The 24,475-nt window shown below is 40.3% G+C and overlaps 3 protein-coding genes across 9 annotated transcripts in view; 2 read left to right on the top strand and 1 right to left on the bottom strand.

Moving 5' to 3' along the window:
- Positions 1-7,268, top strand: part of INTU (inturned planar cell polarity protein) — a 35,450-nt gene extending 28,182 nt beyond the window's left edge. For 2 of the 6 annotated variants that reach the window (XM_079305799.1, XM_079305797.1), the window contains exons 10-16: positions 397-459; positions 1,407-1,628; positions 1,982-2,386; positions 2,880-2,977; positions 3,579-3,768; positions 5,497-5,651; positions 6,487-7,268. In XM_079305799.1, the coding sequence (XP_079161925.1) occupies positions 397-459; positions 1,407-1,628; positions 1,982-2,386; positions 2,880-2,977; positions 3,579-3,768; positions 5,497-5,651; positions 6,487-6,598 (1,245 nt within the window). In that variant the 3' untranslated portion in view covers positions 6,599-7,268. Of the gene's footprint in view, positions 1-396; positions 460-1,406; positions 1,629-1,963; positions 2,387-2,879; positions 2,978-3,578; positions 3,769-3,843; positions 4,423-5,485; positions 5,652-6,486 lie in introns of those variants that run through there. The other 4 variants (XM_079305798.1, XM_079305796.1, XR_013774260.1 and 1 more) reach the window with 3 other exon arrangements.
- LOC306802064 (uncharacterized protein) overlaps positions 1-15,260 on the bottom strand; it is a gene marked incomplete at its 5' end in the record, with an annotated part of 18,893 nt that extends 3,633 nt beyond the window's left edge. For both annotated transcript variants that reach the window (XM_079305813.1, XM_079305812.1), the window contains one exon: positions 14,751-15,260. In XM_079305813.1, the coding sequence (XP_079161939.1) occupies positions 14,910-15,260 (351 nt within the window). In that variant the 3' untranslated portion in view covers positions 14,751-14,909. The remainder of the gene's footprint in view (positions 1-14,750) is intronic.
- The window catches only part of HSPA4L (heat shock protein family A (Hsp70) member 4 like), a 19,516-nt gene continuing 10,272 nt past the window's right edge, over positions 15,232-24,475 (top strand). Inside the window, exons 1-8 of the mRNA XM_079305801.1 lie at positions 15,232-15,365; positions 18,627-18,684; positions 19,301-19,441; positions 20,340-20,462; positions 21,824-21,923; positions 22,764-22,897; positions 23,528-23,772; positions 23,857-23,933. Coding sequence (XP_079161927.1) covers positions 15,259-15,365; positions 18,627-18,684; positions 19,301-19,441; positions 20,340-20,462; positions 21,824-21,923; positions 22,764-22,897; positions 23,528-23,772; positions 23,857-23,933 — 985 coding nt within the window. The 5' untranslated portion in view covers positions 15,232-15,258. The remainder of the gene's footprint in view (positions 15,366-18,626; positions 18,685-19,300; positions 19,442-20,339; positions 20,463-21,823; positions 21,924-22,763; positions 22,898-23,527; positions 23,773-23,856; positions 23,934-24,475) is intronic.

Below are 24,475 nucleotides of genomic sequence, written 5' to 3'. Positions count from 1 at the left end.
ACTGGAAAAAAATGCTTTGACCTCTAAGTTTTACTCTATGAGGGCCCCTGGTGTCAGTAGTTATGCTAAAGCTACTTGGCTGTTAGCTGTGAGAATGAACATGTCCTAACAAAAGAGTTTATGAACACGTAACAATTAAATAGAAACTAGTTATTTTGAACTGGAATTTTTATAGAAAATTGTAATAACACGGAACTCAATAGTGGAGGCTAAAAACTTGGTATTTCCCTTAACTGCTTAGTATTAACTGCTAATAAGTACTGGTAATAAGAGGTGGTCAAATATGGAAGTATTAAAGTATTGATTACAACTGACCAGAATTAATTCACTTGCATTTGGTAAACAAAACAAAAATGCTGAATTAAAAATTATAGTACTTTTCTTTTCCCCCAACAGTCTGAAGACTATTTTGACATGAGAAGATTATATGTGATCCTGGGCTCTTGTCTCTTTTACAAGGTAGTATTATGATTAAGACCTAAAAATTAGGAAAATGCATCTAGAAATGTGATTTAGTCTTTCAGAATCTCACAAATTTGAAGTGAATATATGACTGATCTAGGCATGTATTTCTAGTAACAGACCTAAAGCTCAAAACACCATAACAGAAAAAATCAGTGTCAGGAAATTATATGTGCTGTATGAACAGCAAGAACAAAGGTATTTCTTTAAAACTGGAATTTCTTGGCGTACAATCCAAGGATTGGAAAGAGAGAGTAATAAGAATGTAGTAAGAGGCAGTTCATACTGAGACTGTAGGATAACAGGTTCTCTATCTTGAATCTGTCTTTAAATTCAAGACCTGAGAAATTGTATTGCCAGCTTTTTTTCACTTTGGCCTCATTCATAACTTTATTTATCTTTGGTAAATATAGACAATGTAATCAGCAGTATAAAGAGCAAGGTAACAGCCTTTGCTGTAAGAAAACTTGCATTTTAAGGATTTTATGAGGCAACTGCTCTTTGTGCTGGGAATGTTATGAAAGAAATGGAGCTGCACAGTATCTACTACTTCAGTTGTAAATCTCTTAATGCTGGAACCACTGTATTGTGGATCTTCTTTGGGAATGTTATTAATTGCAGTGAAAGCTCACTGTTTTTAGAGAGAGAGTAAATGAGAATTTGAGCACCTTAACACTGTAGCTGTTTTGCAAGCTGGGAAAGTCCAGGTCATCTCTGATAACTTGCATATATGCTGATGGTTGATTTGTTTATATTTAGTGTTTTGATTATTTAGATGTGGCCCAAAAACCCAGTGTTGTACAACTGCACACCAAAAAGACAGTCTGTGGCCAGAAACCTTAAGATCTCAGTGCATGTGGAGCAGGGATATCTCTTGTGTGAAAAGGACTCTGAAGTGATGGTGATATATTTCTCACTGAACACTTCTTTTCTGTTTAATTAAGGGTTATTTGATTGGTAATCACTTGCCAAAGGAAGACCTTCTTGATGTGGGTCTCTACTGCCGGCACTACTGCCTGTTACCCCTGGCAGCAGAGCAGAGGATTGGGCAGTTGGTGATTTGGAGGGAGGTGTTCCCACAGCACCACCTCCAGCCCTGTGAGGAGGCAAGTCTGACAGGATACAGGGAACCTGAAGCAAGATACTTCCTACTGATAGTTGGCTTGGTGAGTTAATGCTGCAGCATGCCCAGTCTCTGAGGGTCCCTTTTGCCATTGTGAGTACATCAACACCTTCCATGCATTTCTTTGGGTAATTTTTCAAAATACTCAAATTGTAGCTATTTCATGGGATAGAATTTCCCAGGGAGTGGCATTATTTATATATCTACAAAGCTTGCAAAGTTTAATATAAAGTCTCATTATTTTCATGCCTTTTCACTTCAGTTAAAAATGTTTCTACCTTCATAATCCTGTCTTTTCAGACAGCTCACATAATAAATGTCTGGTTTTTCTAAATGTGGACTTTCTTTAAAGCAAACAGCTGATGAGTTTGTAAGCAGTCTTTTCTATATTTACAGAGACACTTTGTCATGTGTGTCCTGCTGGAGGCAGGGGGCTGTGCATCCAGAGCTGTTGGGAATCCAGGACCAGATTGCATCTATGTAGACCAGGTCAAAGCAACCATACTGCAGCTGGAGGGAATAGACGCCAGCATAGAGGAAAGGCTGGATTCTCCCTCCATCCCACCTTTAGCCTGTGCTGACTGGTTCCTTCCTGCAGCACGGGACAGACTGGAGAGCCTGAGCAAGCTGCAGAACTCCTGCAAGCCTGTGAGCAGTGCAGGGAGCAAAAGGAGCCTCTTTGGGGACAGCTGCCACAGCACACGCACGCAGAGCCCCCCGAGGAGCAGCGGGGCAGCCGAGCAGGGCGGCCAAGGGCGCGCCGAGGAGGAGAGCTCCAACCCACAGCCTGTGGGGGAGCAGGTCAGGGAACAGGGGCACAGAGAACTGAGGAGGTGTGGGGGACTGGGGAGAGGGCAGCTCATTCAGACTCAAGGTAACTTCTACCAAAAGCACACTGTGAAAGAGTAAGCACTTGAATTCAGTAGAAAATACTTTTGTTGCCTTGGGAAGCTCTGAGTCAGCCTCAGAGCCATCACACTTATTTTATCATTGCTTGTAAATATTTGGGGATTTCACATGACTAAAGTGGGCACAGCTGTGTTGCAAAAAGAAGATATAATTGGAGAATATCCCCAAAATAATCTATCAAAACTAATTGCTGTACAGTTGTTCTGTACAGCAGTTGTATAACTTTAACCAAGTTTAGTCTAAAATAGGCTATCATACATTTATATAAATTGATATAATGGCCTTATTAAAAATGCTACATTGTCCTTACTGTTATTTTGGTTGGATTCTGTTCTTTCTTTAGTTGTGTGTTCTTTGTTATTTCATCTATCTGCTTGTTTTTCAGGCCACCAGAAAAAAACACATCCTGCCAAACCCATTTCATTCAGGAAACCTTAAAAAGAACCCTTCGGAGAAAGATACAGAACTTCTTAATGCCATCAAGTAAGAAATTGAGTATTTCATTTTTTAGGCCATGCTTGGATTGTTTTTTGAATATACACAGATCACCGAAGTCCCCACATGATTTTATTCCAACCAAAGCTTTGCTATGCAAACATTATCCAAAGTGAATCTGTTCAACTGAGAACTTAATTAAACATAAAAATCTGAAATAATTCAGTAAAAGACAACTGTTTCTAATAATATGTCAGTATTTTGCACACCTGTCCCACATCTGTGTGACCTTGGAATTTCAAGTGGAAATTTCTGGACCACACAGGAACTTATCTTGTGCCTCTGTATTATTTTTAGGTAGGCACACAAAGAACAAATCTTTTATTTCACTTTCCTTTTTTGGGGATAAGTTTTGAGAACACAAATGAGATGCCTAGCTGGCACCACAGTTTTTAAATTTCTTGGGTTTTTTAGATTGAGTGTTACAGTCAAAATTAGCAGGATTTCTTTGGTGTGGAGATAGGAACCTTTTGAATCCCTGTATCTATTTTGTACCCTACTGTACTTAGAAAAACAATTCTGCCTTAAGAAACAAAATCTGCAAATTATTTTACTTTTTTAAATTAAATGAATTCTCCAATACTTTAAGGTTGACATCTGGTCCTGAGAATACCCTCTTCCACTATCTATCTTTGGAGACAATGCAAGGAATTTTTATTACTCCAACTCACAAAGAAGTAGCACAGCTTGGTGGCTCCATCCACCCTCAGTTAATTGAGAATTTCTACCAGTGCTGCCTTTCAATTCGTTCCATTTTCCAGCAGTCCATGAAGAAAGAGGTATGGAAATTTGCATTTGTCTTTGTCCAATCATATTCTCAATTCAGTATTTCAAGATTGTTTTCATTATTTCAGTGGTTCACAGGCAGCTGTATTTGCATGTCTGCAGCCTCTAATCCAAAGTGGAATACTATCAGTTGTGTTTTTTAGATCCTAAAGTGACAATTGAAGTGAGTTCAGTGAGAAAAGGGGAAATAACAGTACAAATTGAATGAAAGCAAGTTTGCAAATAGCAGTATAGTTTTTCTTAATGTTTCTTTGATGTTACTGAAGAAGTAATTTCTGGCTAGACCCATGTGCCTTGTAAATCTAGGAATTTTTAAGTGTTAAAAATAGTGATACTTTGGTAGATTGGTCACATGACACTGGGTTTGGCTGAGCAGGACTGTGGCAATGAGCCATGTATTTTGGCATTTCTGCAGAAACCCAAAAGCAAACAGAGAGAATAAATTAGTATTTCTTAGCATCAAATTGCCTTTGGCCACAGCCATTAAATAGACATTTTATAGTTCAAGCCATAAAAACTGAGAATTGGGAATAATGGATGGACACATCTCTTTCAGGGAAATTTGGTACAGTCTTTGGCATATTGGCTCCAGCAATTAATGCTGAAATTATGTATTATGAAATGTAGCTAAAATTAATGCTGAAATTCTGTGTATTATGGCATGAGGACAGTGTAAAAGAATAAACAGAAATTTGCCTTGTTCATAATGCACGACAAAAAAATCAAGTATACAAATGTACTATTGTACTGTGTGTTCTTTGTCATCTGCTAAACATTGTTATGGTTTAGGATCCATTACTGCACCAGTAATGCAAAGTTACTGTAAACTGATCAATAATTAATTTAGCCTCAATTTTTGAGAACTGAAAATTCACTATTTAACTTCAAAAACATGTACAGGAATCTTGAATAAATCTTAAATTGAGCAAAAATATGCTCTGTCATATTAAACCCTAAAATATGATGCTTTGACCATGTTTTCTAGATCTTCAGCCCCTCCATCTTCAATATTGTAGGCAGATTGAAAAATGTGCTTTCTGCATCTGCATATGGCAGACAGAAGTTCCTTCAGTTGTTTTATGAAAAAACCTTTTCTTTCACCTTCGAAGGAACTGTTTCTCTAGCAGATCCTGAGATAAACTGCAACTTTTGCAAAGTTTATTCAAAAGCTCTGCTCAAAACATAGCTCTAAAAGCTGGAGGAAACACAAATTTTCTTTATTTTCTATGCTTTTATGCCCTCATACTGAGTAAGAGTCAGAAAATGCTCTGAGCAAAGTGCTTCAGCTGTTTATTTACAAAAAGAAATTCCTGCCTGGCCAAGTTTATTCAATAGACTCTTACTATCACAGTTCTTAATTAGGGAGGCACACAGAGAAAGATGAGAGCTTTAGCTGTTGTAACAGCTAAAACACACTAAAAATGCTGTAGTAACTCAGATGTCTTAATAGGAAAACTGTGTTTAGCTAGAAGGAAAAAAAGTCAAAAAAGGGAGTGTGTGTCCAATTCCAACTTGTGTAACAATGGAAAAGCCTTTTGATGCCAAAGTAACAAAACTGGGGAAAATAATCATGTAAACAAGTTAGTTCTATCTTCTAAGCCTGGCTTTTTGACAGCAGAATCATCCATGAGAGAGTCCTGAAGAGATCACATGGTTGTATTTGCTCATGTTTATGTCAAAATGTCTCATTCTCTACTAACATTTCACCAGTTGTGTTACAGAAAAAGAAAAAGGCAGGCAGTGGGATTTCAGAATTTAGTAAGGCAGCTGAGGACCCAGGTCTGGTAAGAGAACATGGACTGCTGTTTGAGTGCTCTCCTGAAAACTGGACTGACCAGAAGAAACCACCACCAACAATGAACTACTGGGTTGTGGGGTAGGTTTAAAGACATATTTTACCCCCAGGTTTTCATTTTGACTATGCCACTGTGTTCTTTAAAAATAAATTTAACTGTAGCACATCACAGAAATAACTGATCTGACTGACTAAGGAGACTGAGAACTTGCATTGTTGTGAATTTCCACCTTTAACAGTTGATGAGTCAATTATATAAACAAATGAGGTGAACATTATAATTACTGTTATATTATAAAAGAGGCTTTTTCATTGGGAAGAAAAATGTCTAAAAAGAAAAATAATTGTTTTCCACATTAATGCAGGTAACTGCAATTCATATGGAAACATTAAAATCTTTAATTAAAACATTAAAAAATGTTTATGCTACTGTTGGTATCTTTTAAAAAATAATTATAATGCAAAGGTATTAACAGCTTCTCTATTTTAGCTCTTTCCCAAGAAGAGCTCATGGGATTAATATATGGGAAGGTAACTACCCAGATGTTATTATGTTTAAAAATCAGTAAATATATGAATCCTGGGGCTTGCTCCCAAGGGCCTTGATGGCAGTTTGTAGCCCAGAAACTTGGCTTGCTGCAAACACACCAGTAACACAGAAGATCCTGAAAAGCTGAAGATTTTTTTCCTACATGTCCTTAAAAAACCTGAGTTTTTAAACTTGATTTAAAAATCCTGTGTACTGAAAGAAAAAAAGCAATGCAGGACACTGAAGTCTGCCACCTGTCTGAGACAGCAGCTTGTTTTAACTTCCTAGTGAAACTTTGCAGTACAACTGGAATCTACCCTTTGTGGAGAAAAAAAAAATAACACCTGTGATGATTTTCTTTTTATTCTTTCTTTTTTTTTTGCCCAGGAGACTCATTCTCCATCCCAAACCTCAGGAGTGTTACGTGTGTTTCCATGACTCAGTGACAGAAGCTGCTGTGGAACTGGCCTTTAAACTGTCCTTTGGCTTAGCTGCATAGATGAGCTTCCTGCACACTCAGGCATCCTGCATGGTGTGGTAATTCTTTAAAGCAGCCCATATAAAGGGAAATGAACTCAATTTGGGTGCTACCCATGGGGTATCTTTGAAATGCTTTGAAAAAATCAAATACCTTGTGGTATGATGCAGTTAAAGCTTCAGTGGTGCTTCCAATGAGCTCATCAATTGAATACTTAAGAGTATTTCAGAGAACCAAAGTTCTTATTTTTATAAACTGTCACTGTTTTTATCCTAGTCATAACTTTATTATATGAAAACACCACAGAATTTGTACGTTCACTGCTGTTCAGTGTACAATATGCAATATGAAATGGTAAGCTGATACTTAAAATACTCTATGAACATGGAAATTGGAGATGGGAGGAAAAAATAAATTCACCAGTTAGTTAAAATTTTGCACCTCTGAGGGCCTGAAAAATACTCACAAAACTAATGGCTTACCATTTTTGCTGTCCTGCACACTCAAGGACTATAGTGTGGTTGATGTTTTACTTGACTCCATGAGTTTTAACTAAAAATAATACTTGTATTCGTTAAAATGCAATTTTGAAGACACAAAGAAAGATGGGGGGCGGGCAGGGTGGTTTTAAGATATGCATGGACTTGGCTTATTTTATATTCATAATTTCATAATAAAATATCTATTTGTTAAAGAAAAGTAAGGCATTAATTTTTAATTTTTTTTTTACATAATGTGTTTTTTCTTATTTTTTATTCTACTTATTTTTCATGAGTGATGCTCATAAAACGCATGACTAGAATTGCATTTTAAACAACGGGATGAAAAAGTTTGTGTTCAGGAAAGCAAATTCAATCTCATGGGTTCTCCTGACCACATCTTTAGATCTTGTTTTCACTAGTAAATGACACCGTTTGGGGTAGTCCTAAAACAGTCAATCAAATGCTCGAAGTGCTCACAGGGTGATTCACAGCTTGTCTCCATCACTCAACAGTTGCTTTAGTTCCAAGCTGCAGAAATCTCAGGCTGTGATTGAAGACTTTGCTAATCAGCTTTCTCCGGGATTTATGGTTCCTAGCAGATGAGCAACAGTATTTCAGTCTGAGGCATACAAATCACGGCAGTAGTGTGTTAGCTGTTCCCCGTGCATAAATCAAGTGATGAGAGTTACTCTGTTACACCTCTCAAAAGCCCAATATACACCAAGTTGGGGTATTAGATTTCCTGGTAGATGGAAGAAGGAAGGTGGAGGAAAGCAAGCTGTCTTTGCTGCAGTGCTTTTAGCTGTTTATCTTACTTTCCAGATGAATCCTCTCTTTAATTTAGAAGAATACTGTAATTCTAAAAGTGCCACCAAGTTTGACACCTGTGTAAAGCTGTTGCTTTAAGATGCAGTGTGAGCACCCTCTCTTGTCAGCCAAAATGTGTGGGGAGGCTGCTTCAGGAGAGCAGTCTGCACAGCCCTGTAAATCCTCTGCTCTCCTGCACTTTCCATAGGTATCCCTAGTCTTAGAAATGGATGAAGGAAGGAAGAAAATCTAAGCTATTTCTCGCATTACAAATGTTTTTCACTCTTAGTTTGAGATTTTTAGTGCTAGCACCAAATTCATACACTGTTGGTAAGTTTCAAAATAAATCCAGATTTCCAAAAAGAAGTGCTTGAAAAATAAAGGACCTGAAAAGGAAGATTTTTTGCCTTTATGGCAGTTCACACCAAATAAAAGAGATATGGTATAATATCCTTGCTGTAATATAAGCTTTGGAAATTTTAAAATCTCTAGAATGTTTGGCACTGGTGGTTTGGCAAATGCTACACAGTATTTCCCAACACAGGCTCTAAAGGTTGCTTTTAAGGACAAACACAAACATATTTTTATGTCCAAAAGGGATAAAGGAAAACAGGTTAAAATAATCTTTTGCATATTCATTTTAATGAACAAACTAGATCTAATCAAGAGCTATGCACTTCTTTCCCTCAGTATGGCTGGTAATTAGTGGTAGTAGAAAAAGGCAGGTTTCCTGTGTAGCTTATTGCAGCAATAAAATCTGGGGTTTGATCTTAAATGATTAATGACTTTTTGAGGTGTCTGTAAATGTCCCTCCTTTCAGATGGATTCTTGAAAGGCACACAGGCCAACACCCATGGAATTAATTGCAAGAAATTTTGGTCTTGGAATATGAAATGTTGATACTGGCATCTGGCAAATTGCATAAAATTCATTCATATCAGCAGAATGGAAAATAAATTTTCGTATCTGATTTGTTTAATGTGAAAATAGATGGAAAATCTGCTTCATTTGTCTCTGTCCAAGTTATCTCTTTCAGGATTTCTTTGATTAGGTTTTGATAATGTAAACAAAAATCCAGTGTTCTGTGATTTCTCATGTTGACAGTTCTTTACTACACTGCCAGAAAGTTTCCTTGCCACAGGCTTTTCTGGTAGTGCTGACCAGGAGGAATTCTGTCAGTCACTAAAGTTTGATTAATCTCCTGATATCCCATGCAAATTCTTAAGCAGTCCTTTTTCAATTACAGTCATTTTGTATATAAAGAGTTTAAGGTTATTTTCTTTCTTTCCTTATAGTGGAAAAAAGGAAAATGGGCATTGTGTAAATAACACTGTTTATAGTTTTTAAAATCTCCCATCTCCTGGAAGTGCTTCCAGATGGCTCACATGTGTATGAGCTCGTGACTCAAATTCTAGAAACATTCCATGAATAACCCTCAAGATTAATTTCCTTAGAAGTACAATATTTAGCAAAGTGGCATATCCACTGCTGAAGCTCAGGGTCTTTGGATGCTTTCTTTCATGTTCTGTTCAGGACAGGAAATGGGATACTACAGCTGTGGAGTTGTTCCCAAACTGGCAAATAAAAAGTGATTTTGGGTACACATGGTCTGCATTTATTACACAAGATGTACCCCTGATGCACTTAAAACCAGCACAGCTATGTCAGAGCTGTAAAAAGTTATGTAAAATGTTTCTCCTGCTATAATCAACCTTTACAAGTGAAAAGATAAAACACCTCAGTGTAGGAATTGCTCTGAGACTGCCATGTTTCCTGATTATTTTCTAAATACAGTGTTGTAGATAGATCTTGTGTTTTGTGCTTTGAAGTTTCATTTAGTGCAAAGGTCAGTACTCTAGTATTGTAATGCTGTGTTGTCCTAGCTGTATACAACAATCTTTGTGTTGCAGTTTTGGAAGGGCATTTTTGGCAAACCTGGCTGCTGGCAGAGCAGCAGGAGCAGGATCCAGTGAGATCAGCTCAGTTGGTCAGATCATGGTGCTCATACTGGGGAAGGCAGGGGAATCTCTGCAGTGCCAGTGCCAGGTTTACCTGATGTGCCTCAGGTGTTATATTCACTTCATTCTAGAGGCAGACCAATGCACAATAGTATTAGAATCCTTTCTGTTACTTAAGTTTGCTAATGTACAATTACAGCTATAAAAATAAGAAATGAGCAATCTTTAAAGAAAGGATGAAGTAGACAGAAAATTCTCTGGAAATAGTGCTGTAGCACAGCTCTCAGTTTTGCATTTGTTTAGATTCTGTAGGGAAAGGTTTTAACTGAATTTTTGCCAACTTTAGGTGCAGTAACCAGAGGAGTTTGACTTTTCCTAACTTAAGGTGTTATGGGGTATCATTTAAACAATTAAGGACCATCTTTGTTCTGCATAAAGAATATCAACAGAAGATTTTCTCACTGGCTATGATTTCTGGGTAGTTTATGTCTCTAAATACATTTCATTCATTCATTCATTCAAATAGCTAAAATTAATTTCCTAAGAAGTGTGTATGGAAGGCTTTGCAGTACAGAGAAATCTCTCCTGTCTCTGGGGCTGTTGGTTTTCCTCATTTGCTTTCCTTGCCTTCCTGCAATGGACAACTTAACTCTGGTTCTTGTCTGTGCAAGGTTATCCCAGGAATTGGCTGCTTTGCTTCACCTGTTGTTCCCTATGCTTTTTACCTGGGCTGAATTAACAATTCAATGGTATAAGAAGGTGTACAGTTTGGAGTTTTTCCTTCAAAAGCTGGTTTATTGCCTGCCATGTTTTCACCTGTAGAGAATCCCAAGAGCTGGAAAACAGATTAAAAACCTATGATTTTAACTTTGTCACACAGATTTTTTTTTTTTTAACTTTTATAGCTCCACTATAGGAAAAAGCTGAAACAAGTAAGGCTTCTCACACAACTGAGCAAGAATGTGTGGGGAGGAAGTAAAGTCATGGTGTTCCATAGAAAAAATTCTTTGCATAGAAAAGGAGAGTTTGATCCATAAGGATTCTGCTGAATGACAGCAGCATTAGAATGGTAGTTATTTGACCTGGCAAGTGTTTCAGCAAATGGAAGTCACTATCTGTTTGAATACACTGTCTTCACATCTCTGTGCTTTGTTAAAAAAGAGACAAAGCAATGATCTCCCCTGTTTAAATGTTTCAGTTCTGCTGGCAGCCTGTACTGAAAAGCAGGGTGTCTGCATGCACAACAATGTGCATAAATTTCTCTTCTATTAGGTGCTGCTGAGCAACAGTTCCAGGAACTGGGGATTGGATTATTAAAATTACAAAGACAGATGGACTTTGTGGCCTGTACAGGGATTGGGTAGTTCCTTACAGGGAATCATTGTGCACCAGGCCTTCAGTTTTGATGTTATGGACACCATTAAAGCAGCTTTTACAAACAGAAATTAACACCTTTTAATCTGTCATCTGTCATTATTATATACTAATGAGGCTGTTAGCTACAGCTTCTCCACTTACAGTTATTTGTGCTTGACAGACTATTATTGAAGAGCTAAGTCTTTCTACAGTAGGATTAACAGTATAGAAATTGATCCATATTACATTTCTTATCTACTGGATCTGATGTGCAGTTTACAGAATTTGTACAGGCTTTCACTTTTGTTTTGTGAAAGTATGTTCAGCTCACAGCTTGGTGAAAGCTTTTAGTAAAAAACTAGGATTGGCTTTCCTTTTCCTAATCAGAGCCAGATATTTGAGGTAGGACAGGTTTGTGAGTAGAATGATTTTCTAGGTTGTTCAGTATAGCAGGAAAGAGGTGATAGTTCCAAAGTGCTTTGTTTCAAGGATCTCCTCTCTCTTGGTATTCCAAGAAGTCAAAAGAAAATCTGAATAAATGTTGGCATAGAACGTGCTTAGGTCATTTCAGAAAATGCCAGGGATACTTAAATTCTTACATAATACCCTGCATACCTCTGGTAATCTGTCCTAAATATCACAAACCTTGAAGCTTACCCCATTAGCACTACTGACGTCTTCCTTTCTGATTTCACTGTTTTATGCAGTATCTCAGCAGCAGGCCTGCAGTTCATGCTGGTTTTGTTTCAAAGTGCTGTGCCTCTTGAGGCTTTAACAAAAAATTGCCTCTGCTTCTGGTCATTAACTTACCAGTAGGATAGAGAAGAATATCAAGATTATTAAAAACACAAATTATAATAATTTAGACTAAGATAATGGGTTTACTAGCACAAAATATGAGAATGAGAGGATTTATGTGTTGTGATTTACATGTATTTTGTGATTGATCATTTCATTCATGTTGTTCTGAAGGTACAAATGAAGCTGATTAGTATGATTTTAATAACTTATCATGCTGCTTATTCTGATCCAAGTGGAGGCCTTGAATTAAATATAACACCTGTTATTTCTTCAGTTAAGACTGTATTTTCCAGATGGGGTAACCTTCTGAAACAAGCATGCTACAGTTGCTGCTTTCAGCGGGATTGGTTTCTGTCAGCTAAGCATCAACAACCAGTATCAAATAGCCTCTCATTTGCATATATTCATGTTGATCCAAAGCAAAATATGCTGAATGCTTTGTAGCTATCTTAAAACACTTATTTGTATTGATCATGTGAACATCTATTTCTTAGGTGCATTTATCAGTGGCCTAAAGTAGACAAGATTATCTTTCTGCCATTATGGAGAACCTAGAACCTCACCTTGATATTCCAAGTGTATTTGATTTCAGATGTAGCTAAGTAAATCTTCAATATTTAAGAAAAAAAAAAAAAAGTATCTTTTCTCCACCAGAATTAGATGTAATGAGAGGGATTTGGGTTTGTGTCTCCCAAAAATAAGTGTGCATGTTTTTTGCTAGTGAAGACAAAAAAACAGTGCTGGTTCCTAATATAGCATAGCCCTTAGTATGTGTGAGAGGACTCTATTGATTACTAATGAACTGCAATCGACTTGGTGTAAAACTGTTTCATTCATACTGAAGATGGAAAAAATTTAGCTGTGCAAGTTTGAACAGCACTGAAAGAATTCAGAGCACCCTTAGGAAGGGAGTGACCTCATTTAATTCCTAAGCCATCTACTTGCCCAGTAGAGCTTAAAAAAGGCATCAGAAGAAGGATCACAGCTTTTCTAAATTTAGCCTTTGGTACCAGCTAACAGAGCGTGACACCAGATAAATATTTAATAGCCAAAAGATCCTCCTTTGGAGTGATCCATTAGGGGAAAAGTTCCTTAGTGTACTTTACTACAGAAAGACCAATAAATCCAAGGAAATATTTGCTTGCCTCTTCTTTGAAATTCTCAATGTTTCCATTTTGTTCATACTAAAACAACATTGTAAAAGCTCTTACCTGGCTAGCAACATTTTAAGCCAAAATACAGCCCAAAAATACCAAGAGCCAACACCTAGAACACTAAGTACAGCATTGCTGGAGAAATTGAAAAATGGCTGAAGATTCTTCTCAGTATTGAGGATGAATCTTAGCATGTACATAAATAAGAAGGCTTATTTCTGAGGTAATAATTTTCAAGAGAGAAAGGCCAAACCTTACAGAGTATTGAAAACTTAGGATCCAAAAGAAGCATTTAGGAGGCCTTTGTTTAAATGTCTGGTTTGAAAGAAATCAAAGCAAATTTCACCCCAGCCATTAAGTTTGACATTAAACCCTTGGCTCATGGACTTTGTACAATTATTTTCTTGAGCTGCTAAAATACCAGATGTTATCCACAGGCCAAGAATTGGAGAGACTAGGGCAACTCCAGTCCTCAGATTGCTTCACTGTGGAGGATAAGAAGGGGGGGGGGCTGTGCTCAGGCAAGTCTGTGGCTTATCTGGCTGAAGTGTTTTGTTCATACTCAGCATGGGCATCAGCACAGACAACTTTTAGGACATGCCTCCAAAAGTTTGGCTTACTCTATACTCTCATCTTTATCTTCTGACAAAGCAAATAAAAAAATCCATTGGCATTTTCTGGTGGCTGTCAGGAATGTTTGCACAATTCTGCTCCCCCACCTTCAAACCAGCTGGCTTGGGTTGCACAACCACACAGCAGCATTTGCATTTAATCTCTTTGCCCCCGAGGTTTCTATTTAGTCGGGAGTCAGCCTCAAGTGGTGCTGCTCTACCTTGAATCAGTTTTTTCTAACAGAGGTGGAAAGAGCAGAGCAGGAATTGGAGCTGGGGGATTTGCCTCCCTGGCTACTGTAGATGGGACTGGACCGGGTTTTACTATCTGATCCTAATCCTGGCAAGTAAAAATGAGATAATTAAGGCAGATAGAATAGTTGTGTCACAAATAATTCTGTGTGCCAGTGATTTCTCTTGACTCTGGTGGTTTTAGAGGAAAAGAACATGTTTTCATTAGGAAAATTCTGGTTGTTTAGTAGACCATTGAAACCGTGATAAATGGGAGAGATAATCAAACCTCTTGACAGGGATGTTAAACTAGTTTAGTCGTTTTGTGCTTATTTTTAATCTCTCCAGTGGAACAAAACTGTGCAGTGCAGTGTCACATGCTGTGTCACAAAGACGTCACATTGCTGTGTGAAACCGAGTGTCATTTTTAGAAACAAATAAATACTTAGGGAACTTTTCCAGCCTGGAGATTTGTTTTGTGGATTTTCAATCCACAAAATTGGCGAATTTATAAAAAACAAATACCCGATCCCCATAAAACGTGGAGTAAGCAGAGATACTTGGGGTTCGGGATGACTTTTTTTCCCCAGGGAAAGGAAACAGACCAGGCTGTGTCTGGAAACAGACCGGGCCCACCCCAGCCGGGGACGGCTCTTCCATAGGTGTTGGCAATGGGCGGAATGAAGGACTCCATGGCATAAACTGTGCCTGTCCCTGGCCCCAGGAGCCATCCCCACCTCAGTGTCGGACACAGCTTCCCCCGCAGGGCTCACCCTGTGCCTTGGCCCTCCGGGCTTCTCCTGCTCCACCTGCTCCGGAGCCGGCGCTGCCCGCCCCTCACGGCGGGCCCGCGGCGCCTCACTGCAAGCACGGCCGCGTTAACGGCCCCGATGGCCGCTCTGCAGTAATTGCCCCGGGTTGTTATAATCTCATTAAGCGGGGCCGTGCGGCAGCCGCAGGCTCCCGCTCCCTTGCCGGCGGGTGGGGCGGTGTCTCCGCAGCGCTGACGCGGGCGGGGGCGGTGCTGTGGGCGGCGCCGCTCCGTCCCCGCTCGCCCGCATCCCTCCGTTCCAGATCCTTCTGGAAGGCAGCGCCGCCCGAGCGCTGCCGGAAAGAGCCGAGGCGGCGCCGGGGCCGGGCGGGCTCCCCGCCGGCCGCGCCTGCGCACGGCGGGGCCGCTGCCGGTTGGTGCCGGCGCTCCGCAGTGGGGGAGCGGCGGGCGCGGAGCCGCGGCCGGTCCCAGCGCCAGTGCCAGCAGCGTGCGGAGCACCGGGCGCAGCCATGTCTGTGGTGGGCATCGACCTCGGCTTCCTCAACTGCTACATCGGCGTGGCGCGGAGCGGCGGCATCGAGACCATCGCCAACGAGTACAGCGACCGCTGCACGCCGTGAGTACCGGCGCGCCCGGGCCCCGCTCCCGCCGCGGGATCCCCGCCACGGCCCGGCCCCCGGGAGCCGGCGGAGCGCCCCTTCCCGGGAACGCGTGTGCGGGTCCCGGTGCGCGTCCCGGCTCCTGGCGGCGCCGGCGCGTCCTTGAAATCCCGCGCTGTGCCGCTCCGCGGGCTCGGGGTGTTGCTGTCCTCGCAGCGCTCCGCTCTCGGGTAGCCAGAGATCCCCGTGGAGTGCATGTGTTTCCCCAACTCTGGAACGGCTGCCAGGGCTGGGAGCGTTTCCATGAACAATTACATGAGCGGTGGCGAGACTGGCGAGGAGGAGGAGGAGGTTGTTTCGGCAGGGAAGCGGCGCGATGAGTTCCCTTTCTTTAAACCTGTTCCTACTTGCACCGCATCTGCTGGCCCTGGAATACCGAGGTCTGGCGAGGAAAGGGAGGGGGGGTACTGGGCAACGTCCGTGATGATGGGAGACGCAAGAGTAGGTGGAGATTTTGCTCCTCTGTTTCTATGGGATACGTCTAGGATTTTTCGAGCTCCATCTGTGCATAATTTTGAAGGAGGATTCAGGAATTCGTGTAATACTCATAAAAATCGGGGGTTGGGTGATGCTTCTCTTTTTACAGAAGGACTTGTAGCTAACAGAGAAGGCAGTTTCTGCTGTGCCAGACTGTAGTAACTTCAGCACTGCTGCCCTGGGCTTGGAGAAATGTAGATTTGCTTTCTAAAAAGTTCATAGTTGAAAGTACAAAGAAGTTGATTGCCAAAAAGCATGCCGTCTATTTTGATGGGAATAGTCTTGAAAACTCTTTTTACTATTTAGAAAAGTATGCTTCTCATATTAACTCTCAGGAAGCAATTATCCCTGTGTACTAGATATGCAGTGAGAACTGAAATTCTCTGGCCTTTCAAATGCAAAGTATTCCATGAAATTGTTGCCCAGAGAATCCTCAGGCAGCTGCAGTTTCCTGTCCCCTTGTGAAGAAGAGTCCTTCCAGTTTTTAGCTATTTTTGGAGTGTGTTCTTTGCCGGTAGGCTTACCTGCACTTGGTATTTTTCACGCTAATGTACGATTAACTTTATGTTGAAGAGACTTGCAAAGTGATTATGAAAGATGTTCAAGTTAGCAATTACAGCATCTGGAGTTCACATACACTTACAGACAGTACCTATCAGACTACTTAAGTGACATTTTCATTGACCTTTTCTGTTCCAAAATGTAGTAATACAGGAGACCTTGAGGAACATCTTTTCTAATGTTACTGTCTTGAGAGAAAGCAAACAAAGGTAAATAGGAATGTAACAGGTTCGTTACTGTTATGTAAGTTTATCATAGTAGCTAAATCTTTACTTCAAGGGGGATTTGAGTGATGCAGACAGATCTAAGTCTTCAGTCCTCAAAACTTCACTTACTGCACATAGCAACACAGTAAATGAACTTATTTGAATGTTTCTATGGAGGTGCTCACATCGTGCAGGTACTTGAGTGAGCTATTAGTTAATTACATTCTGTAATCCAGTGCTTGGGATTGTCAGTGTTAGCCCAATGGTGTGTCATCCTGGAAGCTATAGCACAAATACTTCACAAAGAAGGGAGAAAGATTCTGCCAAAAAGCTGTGCATTTCAGGAGAACTTGGATATTTCCTGGCCTGTTGGCCTGTATCTCTTTGGAAGTTAGTTGACACTTGACTTTCCCTGAGCTGGGAACTTCAGTAGGTCTGTTTAACACATTTCCACTTTAAACTCATGGCAAATGGCCCTTTCAGGTGCTCTGCCTCACCACTTGGGTTTGTGGAAAAACGAGACAGTTGTTGATAGCTCAGAACTTATTTCACTTAATCACACAGGTGTGATTAATGTGATCACATGCTGTAATTAAGATGATGTAATAAGGAATCTTGGAAACGACTGAGTTTTTTGAAGCCAAGGAGGGCACATTTATTTTTCTGACATCTCTGCTTCCCAGCAGCAGGAGGGAGAAACCATCTATCCCCTTGTGCTGAAAGTGAGTAATTAAAATAACCCTTGGCAGGAGCTGTGGTGGCTCTGGGCTGGTGCTTCATGCTCTGCATGGGATTGTGTACAAATGGTGCTGTCTGAGAGCAGATGCAGATTCCTGCACTGAAAGGTGTGATGCAATAGCATCAGTTGGTGAATCGTTTCCTGGCTGTGGAAATTGCTCGATTATCTGATTTCCACCAATGATCATAAGGAGTAATTGGAAACTGGTTAAAAATTGTAAAAGTTGTTTGTGAAAGCTGAACTAGAATTTGAAAATGTAGGGTATTGCCTCACATGTTTGCAGCAGTTAAATCTGGAGAAGGTTTTGGATGTTATAGAGAAGAGGTTGCTAGAAAATACTATCAAATTGCAGTGGCCTCAATGATGGAGAGGAAGCAGTCTACTCGAGTGACCTTTATGCATTCATTAAACAATTACGTTAGAGCTGTATGAAATCTGGGTTTCTCTGTTACTCCTGAATGGTCGTAGCCAGATCAACTGCATTTTGGGGAAGGGTTATATTTCAGGTCTTTGATGTGAAGATGTGGTGCTGGTAACTTCCAGAAGAGAAAAGAACACTTCCAAAGGCAGTGCTGATGGGCCAGGTGGTGTCCAGTGGTAGCCAAGAAGCTGCAGGGGGCTGTGGATTGCAGCAGAGGTTCCCAAGCCCTGGGTGCCTGGGAACTGTCCCCAGCTCTGTCCCCTTCTGCCTGTTTGCTGCATGTACCTGGTATCCTCAGTTGTGGAAGCACTTAACAGCTCGTTCAGCTCCCGTGGTTTGTGGGATTTTTATTTGTTGTTTGAGGATTGTTGCTGAGGGCTCTTGGAGTGTGGATGTGGCCCTGTCAGACTCAAGGGTTGTTGTGTCAAGAGACTGGTGAAGTTCAGAGTTTTGAATTAAATCTTACAGACCTCATAGGTTTTAACCTGTGACCCAGAAGTAACTATTGATGCCTTTACTTCATTATAAGATCTGTAGAACAGTTAAGCTTCTACAAAATTCCTAAAATGCACTTAGAATGACAACAGTTGCAGTTGCTTGCTGTTTCTGAACTAATTTACAGAGAGCAAAATAATTGGAAATGCTACTTCAGGTTCTGGTGCTTCATGCAGTAATGCTGTTATTTAACACATCCATGTTCTGCTGCTTGAATTTTTGTGGATGTTCTAAAGTACTACGGGAATATTTTTATGATACTTTCGTTTAATTTTCTTTTAAAGCTGAATTCTATTTTTTTTTTTTTTTTTTTTCTTAGAGCATGTATATCTTTAGGATCCAAGACCCGAGCCATTGGGAATGCAGCAAAGAGCCAGGTAAATGGGTCAAAAATTATTTTGGCTGGTAAACAAGTTCATCTTGGAGAAGATTTTCCTGCAGTAGTTTCTTTTGATAGCTTAAATATTGTGTTTACTGGGATTAGTTTATTTTGTTTCTTTGGTTAAAAGCCTGTCCTGAAAATAACTAGATTAAAACACTGATGAGAGGATAGGTATGGGGAGGCTTTACATCCAGATAGGATCTGAATTAGAGGAGAAGTTTAAAGGAAGGGAAATGTGTTAATTTGTTGAAGGTTCATTTAAGGTTAATGGAGGTAATAACTTCATTAGTTCCTGCAGGCAGCCACTGCAACAATATAGGATCTTAAATATTTCATGCTGTATCAGAAAGCTCCTCTAAAATAAAAAGGACAGTGAAAATTGATGGCAGCAAGCTAATGGATATTACAGAGAGAAGTACATATGAATTTTTTTAATAGAGGGCATAGATTAAAAAGTAGATGATTCTTTCTCTCTCCTCACACTTTGATTTTCAGTGAATGTGTGGGGCTTGACACAGGTCAGTGTGTGCATTAAGCCCAACATAAAAAATTGCTTTCTGCACAGTCTTCTGTATCAGAATGTCCTTGTAATGAAAATATCTTTGCCACAGATTGTTACAAATGTAAAAAATGCAGTGCATGGCTTCAAAAAACTGCATGGAAGAGCATTTGAAGATCCTTACATACAAGCTGAAAGGGCCAAACTTCCCTATGAACTTCAGAAGATGCCCAATGGCTCCGTAGGAGTAAAGGTGAGTGAGAGCTTTGGGTGGAATCTCTCTGGTGGTAGAGATGAGCACTTTGGGCTCTTGTCACTTAACTTCCTGTGTGGTCACTTACATCTTCCTTTAGAAAACTAAATACCTTCCTGTATCTCTAAATAAGTCTGTACTTTCTCCAAGATATCCCTTGAAGCTTCTCACCAATCATATTAGTTTTCCTTAGTCACATTAACTTTTCACTTCCCCTTACTGGATTTACCTTCAAATCTGTATAATTACAGTGTGAGATTATTAGTTTCTGTCAGACATGCAGAGCCTAAGTGTCAGGAAAACAACATAATACTCTGAATATGAAATTTGAACAAGTTATTTTTAATTTGCTTCCAAACTAAATGGCAGGAGTGCTTGGGATTGCTGGAGAGACAATAGCTTGTTAGGAATTCAGGACACAGAATCTCCCCTGAAGGCTGAGGATTCAACTGCATTTCCTGAGCAGGGCAGGACTGTTGGAATTGCCTGGTTTACACCTTCCCTGCCTCCTGTGCTTGAGTGACTGTTGCAGGAAGCAAATGTTCCTTGGGCTTGTTCCAAAACTTGTATTTTTAGCTTCTGTTATAGGACAGTGTGAGCCTACGTGTATTATGCTCTTTTTTTTTTTTTTTTTTTGCTGTTGTTTCTTAAATTCAAAATGCACAAACAGCAGAAGCACTGTATAATTGTGAATAGTCCCTTGAAATAACTGAGATGTCAAGCTTCCCACAAAAAAACCCCCAGAACTGAAGATTTGTTGTAGGGAGCACAGATCAGTTGACAGGGAGTTAACTCGTGTCTAGAGCTGGATGCTCCACATCACGAATAATGTCCAAGTTGCACTTCTTGAGAGCAAAGTTGAGAGGATTGATCACCAAATGCCAATTCTCTGTTTCAGGTGAGGTACCTGGATGAAGAGAGACTGTTTGCAGTGGAACAGATCACAGGAATGCTGCTGGCCAAACTGAAGGAGACTTCAGAAAGTGCTTTGAAGAAACCAGTGGCTGACTGTGTGATTTCTGTAAGTTGTGGTGTATTTATTGCAATCCATAGGCAGCTTTATGCAAGCTAGGACCATTTATACCATGAAGCCATGATAAAAGGTATAAGTAGTGGATAGAAATCAAATCCCCAAAAATGGGCCTTTTTTGCAGGTTTTCCAAATGAGAATACTTCTTAAAGCATGTGTGAGGAGATAAAAGTTGTTAGATCAAGAGTGTATTTCCAGAAAGGACACAGTGCTTTAGCTGATCCAGTCAGTCTGTCTCTAAGGGCTACAGACAGTATTTCTGATTACTGCAGTTCTTGTTACAAATGGGAGCTGTCCTAGGTGTAAGCATATACTTGCTTCCAAAGAACCTTCCTAAATTCATGGTGAATTTCTTTCTTGTTACATGAGTGAGCACTGTTGTAGTGCAAGTGAGAGTCACCTGAACTTAGACCTCTGAGGGTCATGCTGATAATTTGACACACCCAAACGACTTGGCTTTGTTTGAAAAAGTCTTTTTGCTTTGTTGGATACCAAGTCCTGTGTCTGCTTTTCACATGGTCTTTGTTTATTTGCACTGGTGGAAAGTTTGGGCATGAAGGATTGCAGTTATGCCTTCTCTGTCAGGCACAGACATGGGAACTGGAAAGCTGTGTACTTCAGCTGTTAAAAATCTGCTTTGATCTTTTTCCTTGCTTCCTTACTGTGTACAAAGACACTGGGAGAATACCTCCCACACACCCAGGGATCCTTGGCAATGCCCCACGATGGCAGCCAGCAAAACACACAACAAAATGGAGCTCTGTGTCTGCTGAAGAGGTGCCAGCTGATTGCAGCCAGATCCTAAATGGGCTCTGATCCTGCTGTGGCTATTTTTGGTGGCACTGAACCTTGCAGCACACTGTAAGCTGGCACTCTGGTGGCAGTGACACCTGAAAAATGGATACAGGTTCAAGTTTGATTCCAGCATCACTGCAGTGCTTCTGCCATTGACTTACTGTGGGGCTGTGTGTGAATAATTGTTGGATTGGCTTTGTCCTGCACAAATGTTTTCAGAAACTGGTGATGATTTTAGGATGAAAGACTCATTAAAACAATCTGAGAAAGCATTTTCAGGATTTTTTTTGTGTATTTGTGTGTCTTAAAATCTGCTTTATTTAAAATAACCCTGGATGCCACTTCATTTTTGCCATAGTTTGAACTTTTAATTAAAATATGCACTAAAATGAATTAGCTGGCTGTTTTATTCAGCCAGCCTTATTAATTTGAGGTTAGCTTATAACAGTTTCTTGTGGTAATGACATTTATAGGATAGCTTGATGGGCAAGTCTTGACTACTCCAAATTAAAAAATCCATATCCTCTAATATCCAATGTCATTATTTTTGGAAATAGGTCCCTAGTTTCTTCACTGATGCTGAAAGAAGGTCTGTAATGGCAGCTGCACAGATTGCAGGATTAAATTGTCTGAAGTTGATGAATGAAACTACAGCAGGTAAATGGCCAGGACTTTTTTTTGTCCTTTGAGGCTGTTCAGGCTGTTGAATGTGAGGGTGATGACACACTGCTGTTACACAACTTGGAGCTTGGGAGAGAGCTGTCCTGGCTAGTACTGCCCAATCCAGTTTGGGAACTGGAAACACAGCAGTGGGGTGCTGTGCAGCACCTGGGAGGCACCTTGAGAGCTGGGATTTGCTAACCTGGGCATGGTCACACTTGGGAATAGCTTTGGAAATAAACTGTTTCTATAAAGTAATTTACTCCCCTCTTCTGGTTTTGGTGAATTCTAGGCTAGAGCATAGAAATACATAACATTTCATGGGGACTAAAGTTGGAGCTGCTTAAATCAGTAATTTTTATTTTTTCTGATTCTCTTTGTTTTTAGAAGGTCTCAGAAAGCTTTCCAAATGAGTGCTGCTAGTGAAAGCTTAGGTTCATGTTAACTAAGTCTTCCAAAATATTTTCTTTACTTCTTGGGCCTGCTTGAATTTTTCAAAGCTGAGGTAAAAAATTCTGAAAGTAAGGCATTTCAAGGGAGAGGTGCAAGCACGAGTCTTAATTTGTGCAGTTTCACAAATTTTAGTGTTAATTTGGCTACAAGCAGAATTGAAATACAAGGTGAATTTTATTAGGACTAAAAATTCATTTGACATCTCTTTCTCTCTTGCCAGTGAAAAATGTTGTTTTCAGCATGGTTTTGACATTTTAGTAAGAATTATGGAGGTGTTTAGAAAGGGTAAACATGGGTGGTGTCTGCCTTTTGGTGGTGCTTTTAATGCATGGTCTGCAGCTGTGTGTGGCTTCCCCTTACCTTCCATGGGTTGGTGTTTTCCAGTTGCATTAGCCTATGGAATATACAAGCAAGATCTGCCAGCCTTGGAAGAGAAGCCAAGAAATGTGGTCTTTGTAGATATGGGGCATTCTGCATATCAGGTTTCCATCTGTGCTTTTAACAAGGGAAAACTGAAGGTAATCTTTTAAGTCATACATTAAAAGCCTGAAGTATTTAAAACTCAAAATACTGCTCTGTGGAAAGATTAGTTTAAAAAAAAGCCAGTCAGAAAGTATTTTTAAAATGTGGAATACACAATTTTTCTGTTAGATTTTGGCTCTTTCATCAAGTCAGTTTTTGTAAAATGCAGAAGTGAGGCATCGTCAAGTGTGTTTTGCAAAGTGCTTGGTAATTAAGGACACTGCACAGTTTTTGCACAGTTTTTGTCTCACATCCCTGAAGTACTTGCATATTCAGAGAGTCTCCTAAGCATTGTAGTTGTGTGACTGACTCACTCACTCATGGGAGATTCTTGAACTGTCCTGAGTCGCTTCAAGATGTTGGAGTTTTTTTTGTGCCATCCATGACAGTTCAAAGTCGAATTCCAGTGGGATGGGAAGCAGAGCTGAACAGTCTTTGCTTCCTGATGTGGAGACTTTTTTGGCTGTGACCTACTAATGGCTGAATTAGTAGGGCCTGTCTCTGGTAACCAAATGCCATCTGAGGCTGTGTGGAAGGCGATGATGGCACGTCTTCCTGCACTGAGGAAATGGCACAGAACAAACCTTGTCTAATAACTTCTGATCTTGTTCTTTGACTTCTGTCAGGTCTTGGCCACTACCTTTGACCCTTTCGTAGGTGGTAGGAACTTTGATGAGGCTTTGGTAGATTACTTTTCTGAAGAATTCAGGACAAAATACAAACTGAATGTAAAAGAGAATCCCCGAGCACTGCTGCGATTGTATCAGGAATGTGAAAAGCTCAAGAAGCTGATGAGTGCAAATGCATCTGACCTTCCACTCAACATCGAGTGCTTCATGAATGACCTGGATGTCTCCAGTAAGATGAACAGGTACTGGGTGTTGTTCCCACTGAGGGGCAGAGGGTTGTGGTCTCTGAGCAGCCTGGTAACACAAGCATTCTCCCTGCCCTGCAGAGCTCAGTTCGAGCAGTTGTGTGCTGCCCTTCTGGCCAGAGTGGAACCTCCTCTAAGAGCAGCCATGGATCAAGCCAGTAAGTAGAAGTTACTTGAGGTGCTGCTAGTAATCCAGTCATTCCTGATCTCTTTAATGATTATCTTTTCAATGTATTTTTGTATTTATTAGAATTGCAAAGCTAAATACTGAAAAGTTAAATGTAAGTTCCATTCATATGCTTGCCATGAATGCATGATCCCATTCCCGCCTCATTTAGTGCACATGCTACTCTGCAACCTTGGTTATTGACCCTTATTCACCCTGTGTCATGGAAAAGGTTGGCACTCTTGAGTTTAGTTAAAAAACACCAAACAACCAAACCAAAATGATGGTGGTAAAAGATACTATTCTTTACTGCAACCTTCTGGCCAGCCTGTTCCATGTGATACTTACATGTCCTCACTGACCTGGTAATTTGGCAGTATATTCTTAAAATGAACTACCTAAAGCATGTACCAATAACAAAGTAATTTTTTTTTTGCCTAATGTAAAGGAGAGAATTAGACTTCAACAGCAAAGGTTTTACCCCCCAATTCTAGACCTTCAGCTAAAAGAAAGGGAAGAATTTTGCTGATCTTG

Source organism: Erithacus rubecula (assembly GCF_903797595.1).
Source record: "Erithacus rubecula genome assembly, chromosome: 5".
Classification (NCBI taxonomy): Eukaryota; Metazoa; Chordata; class Aves; order Passeriformes; family Muscicapidae; genus Erithacus; species Erithacus rubecula.
Note: the sequence above shows the minus strand (reverse complement) of the source record. Positions and strands in the feature narration are given on the sequence as shown.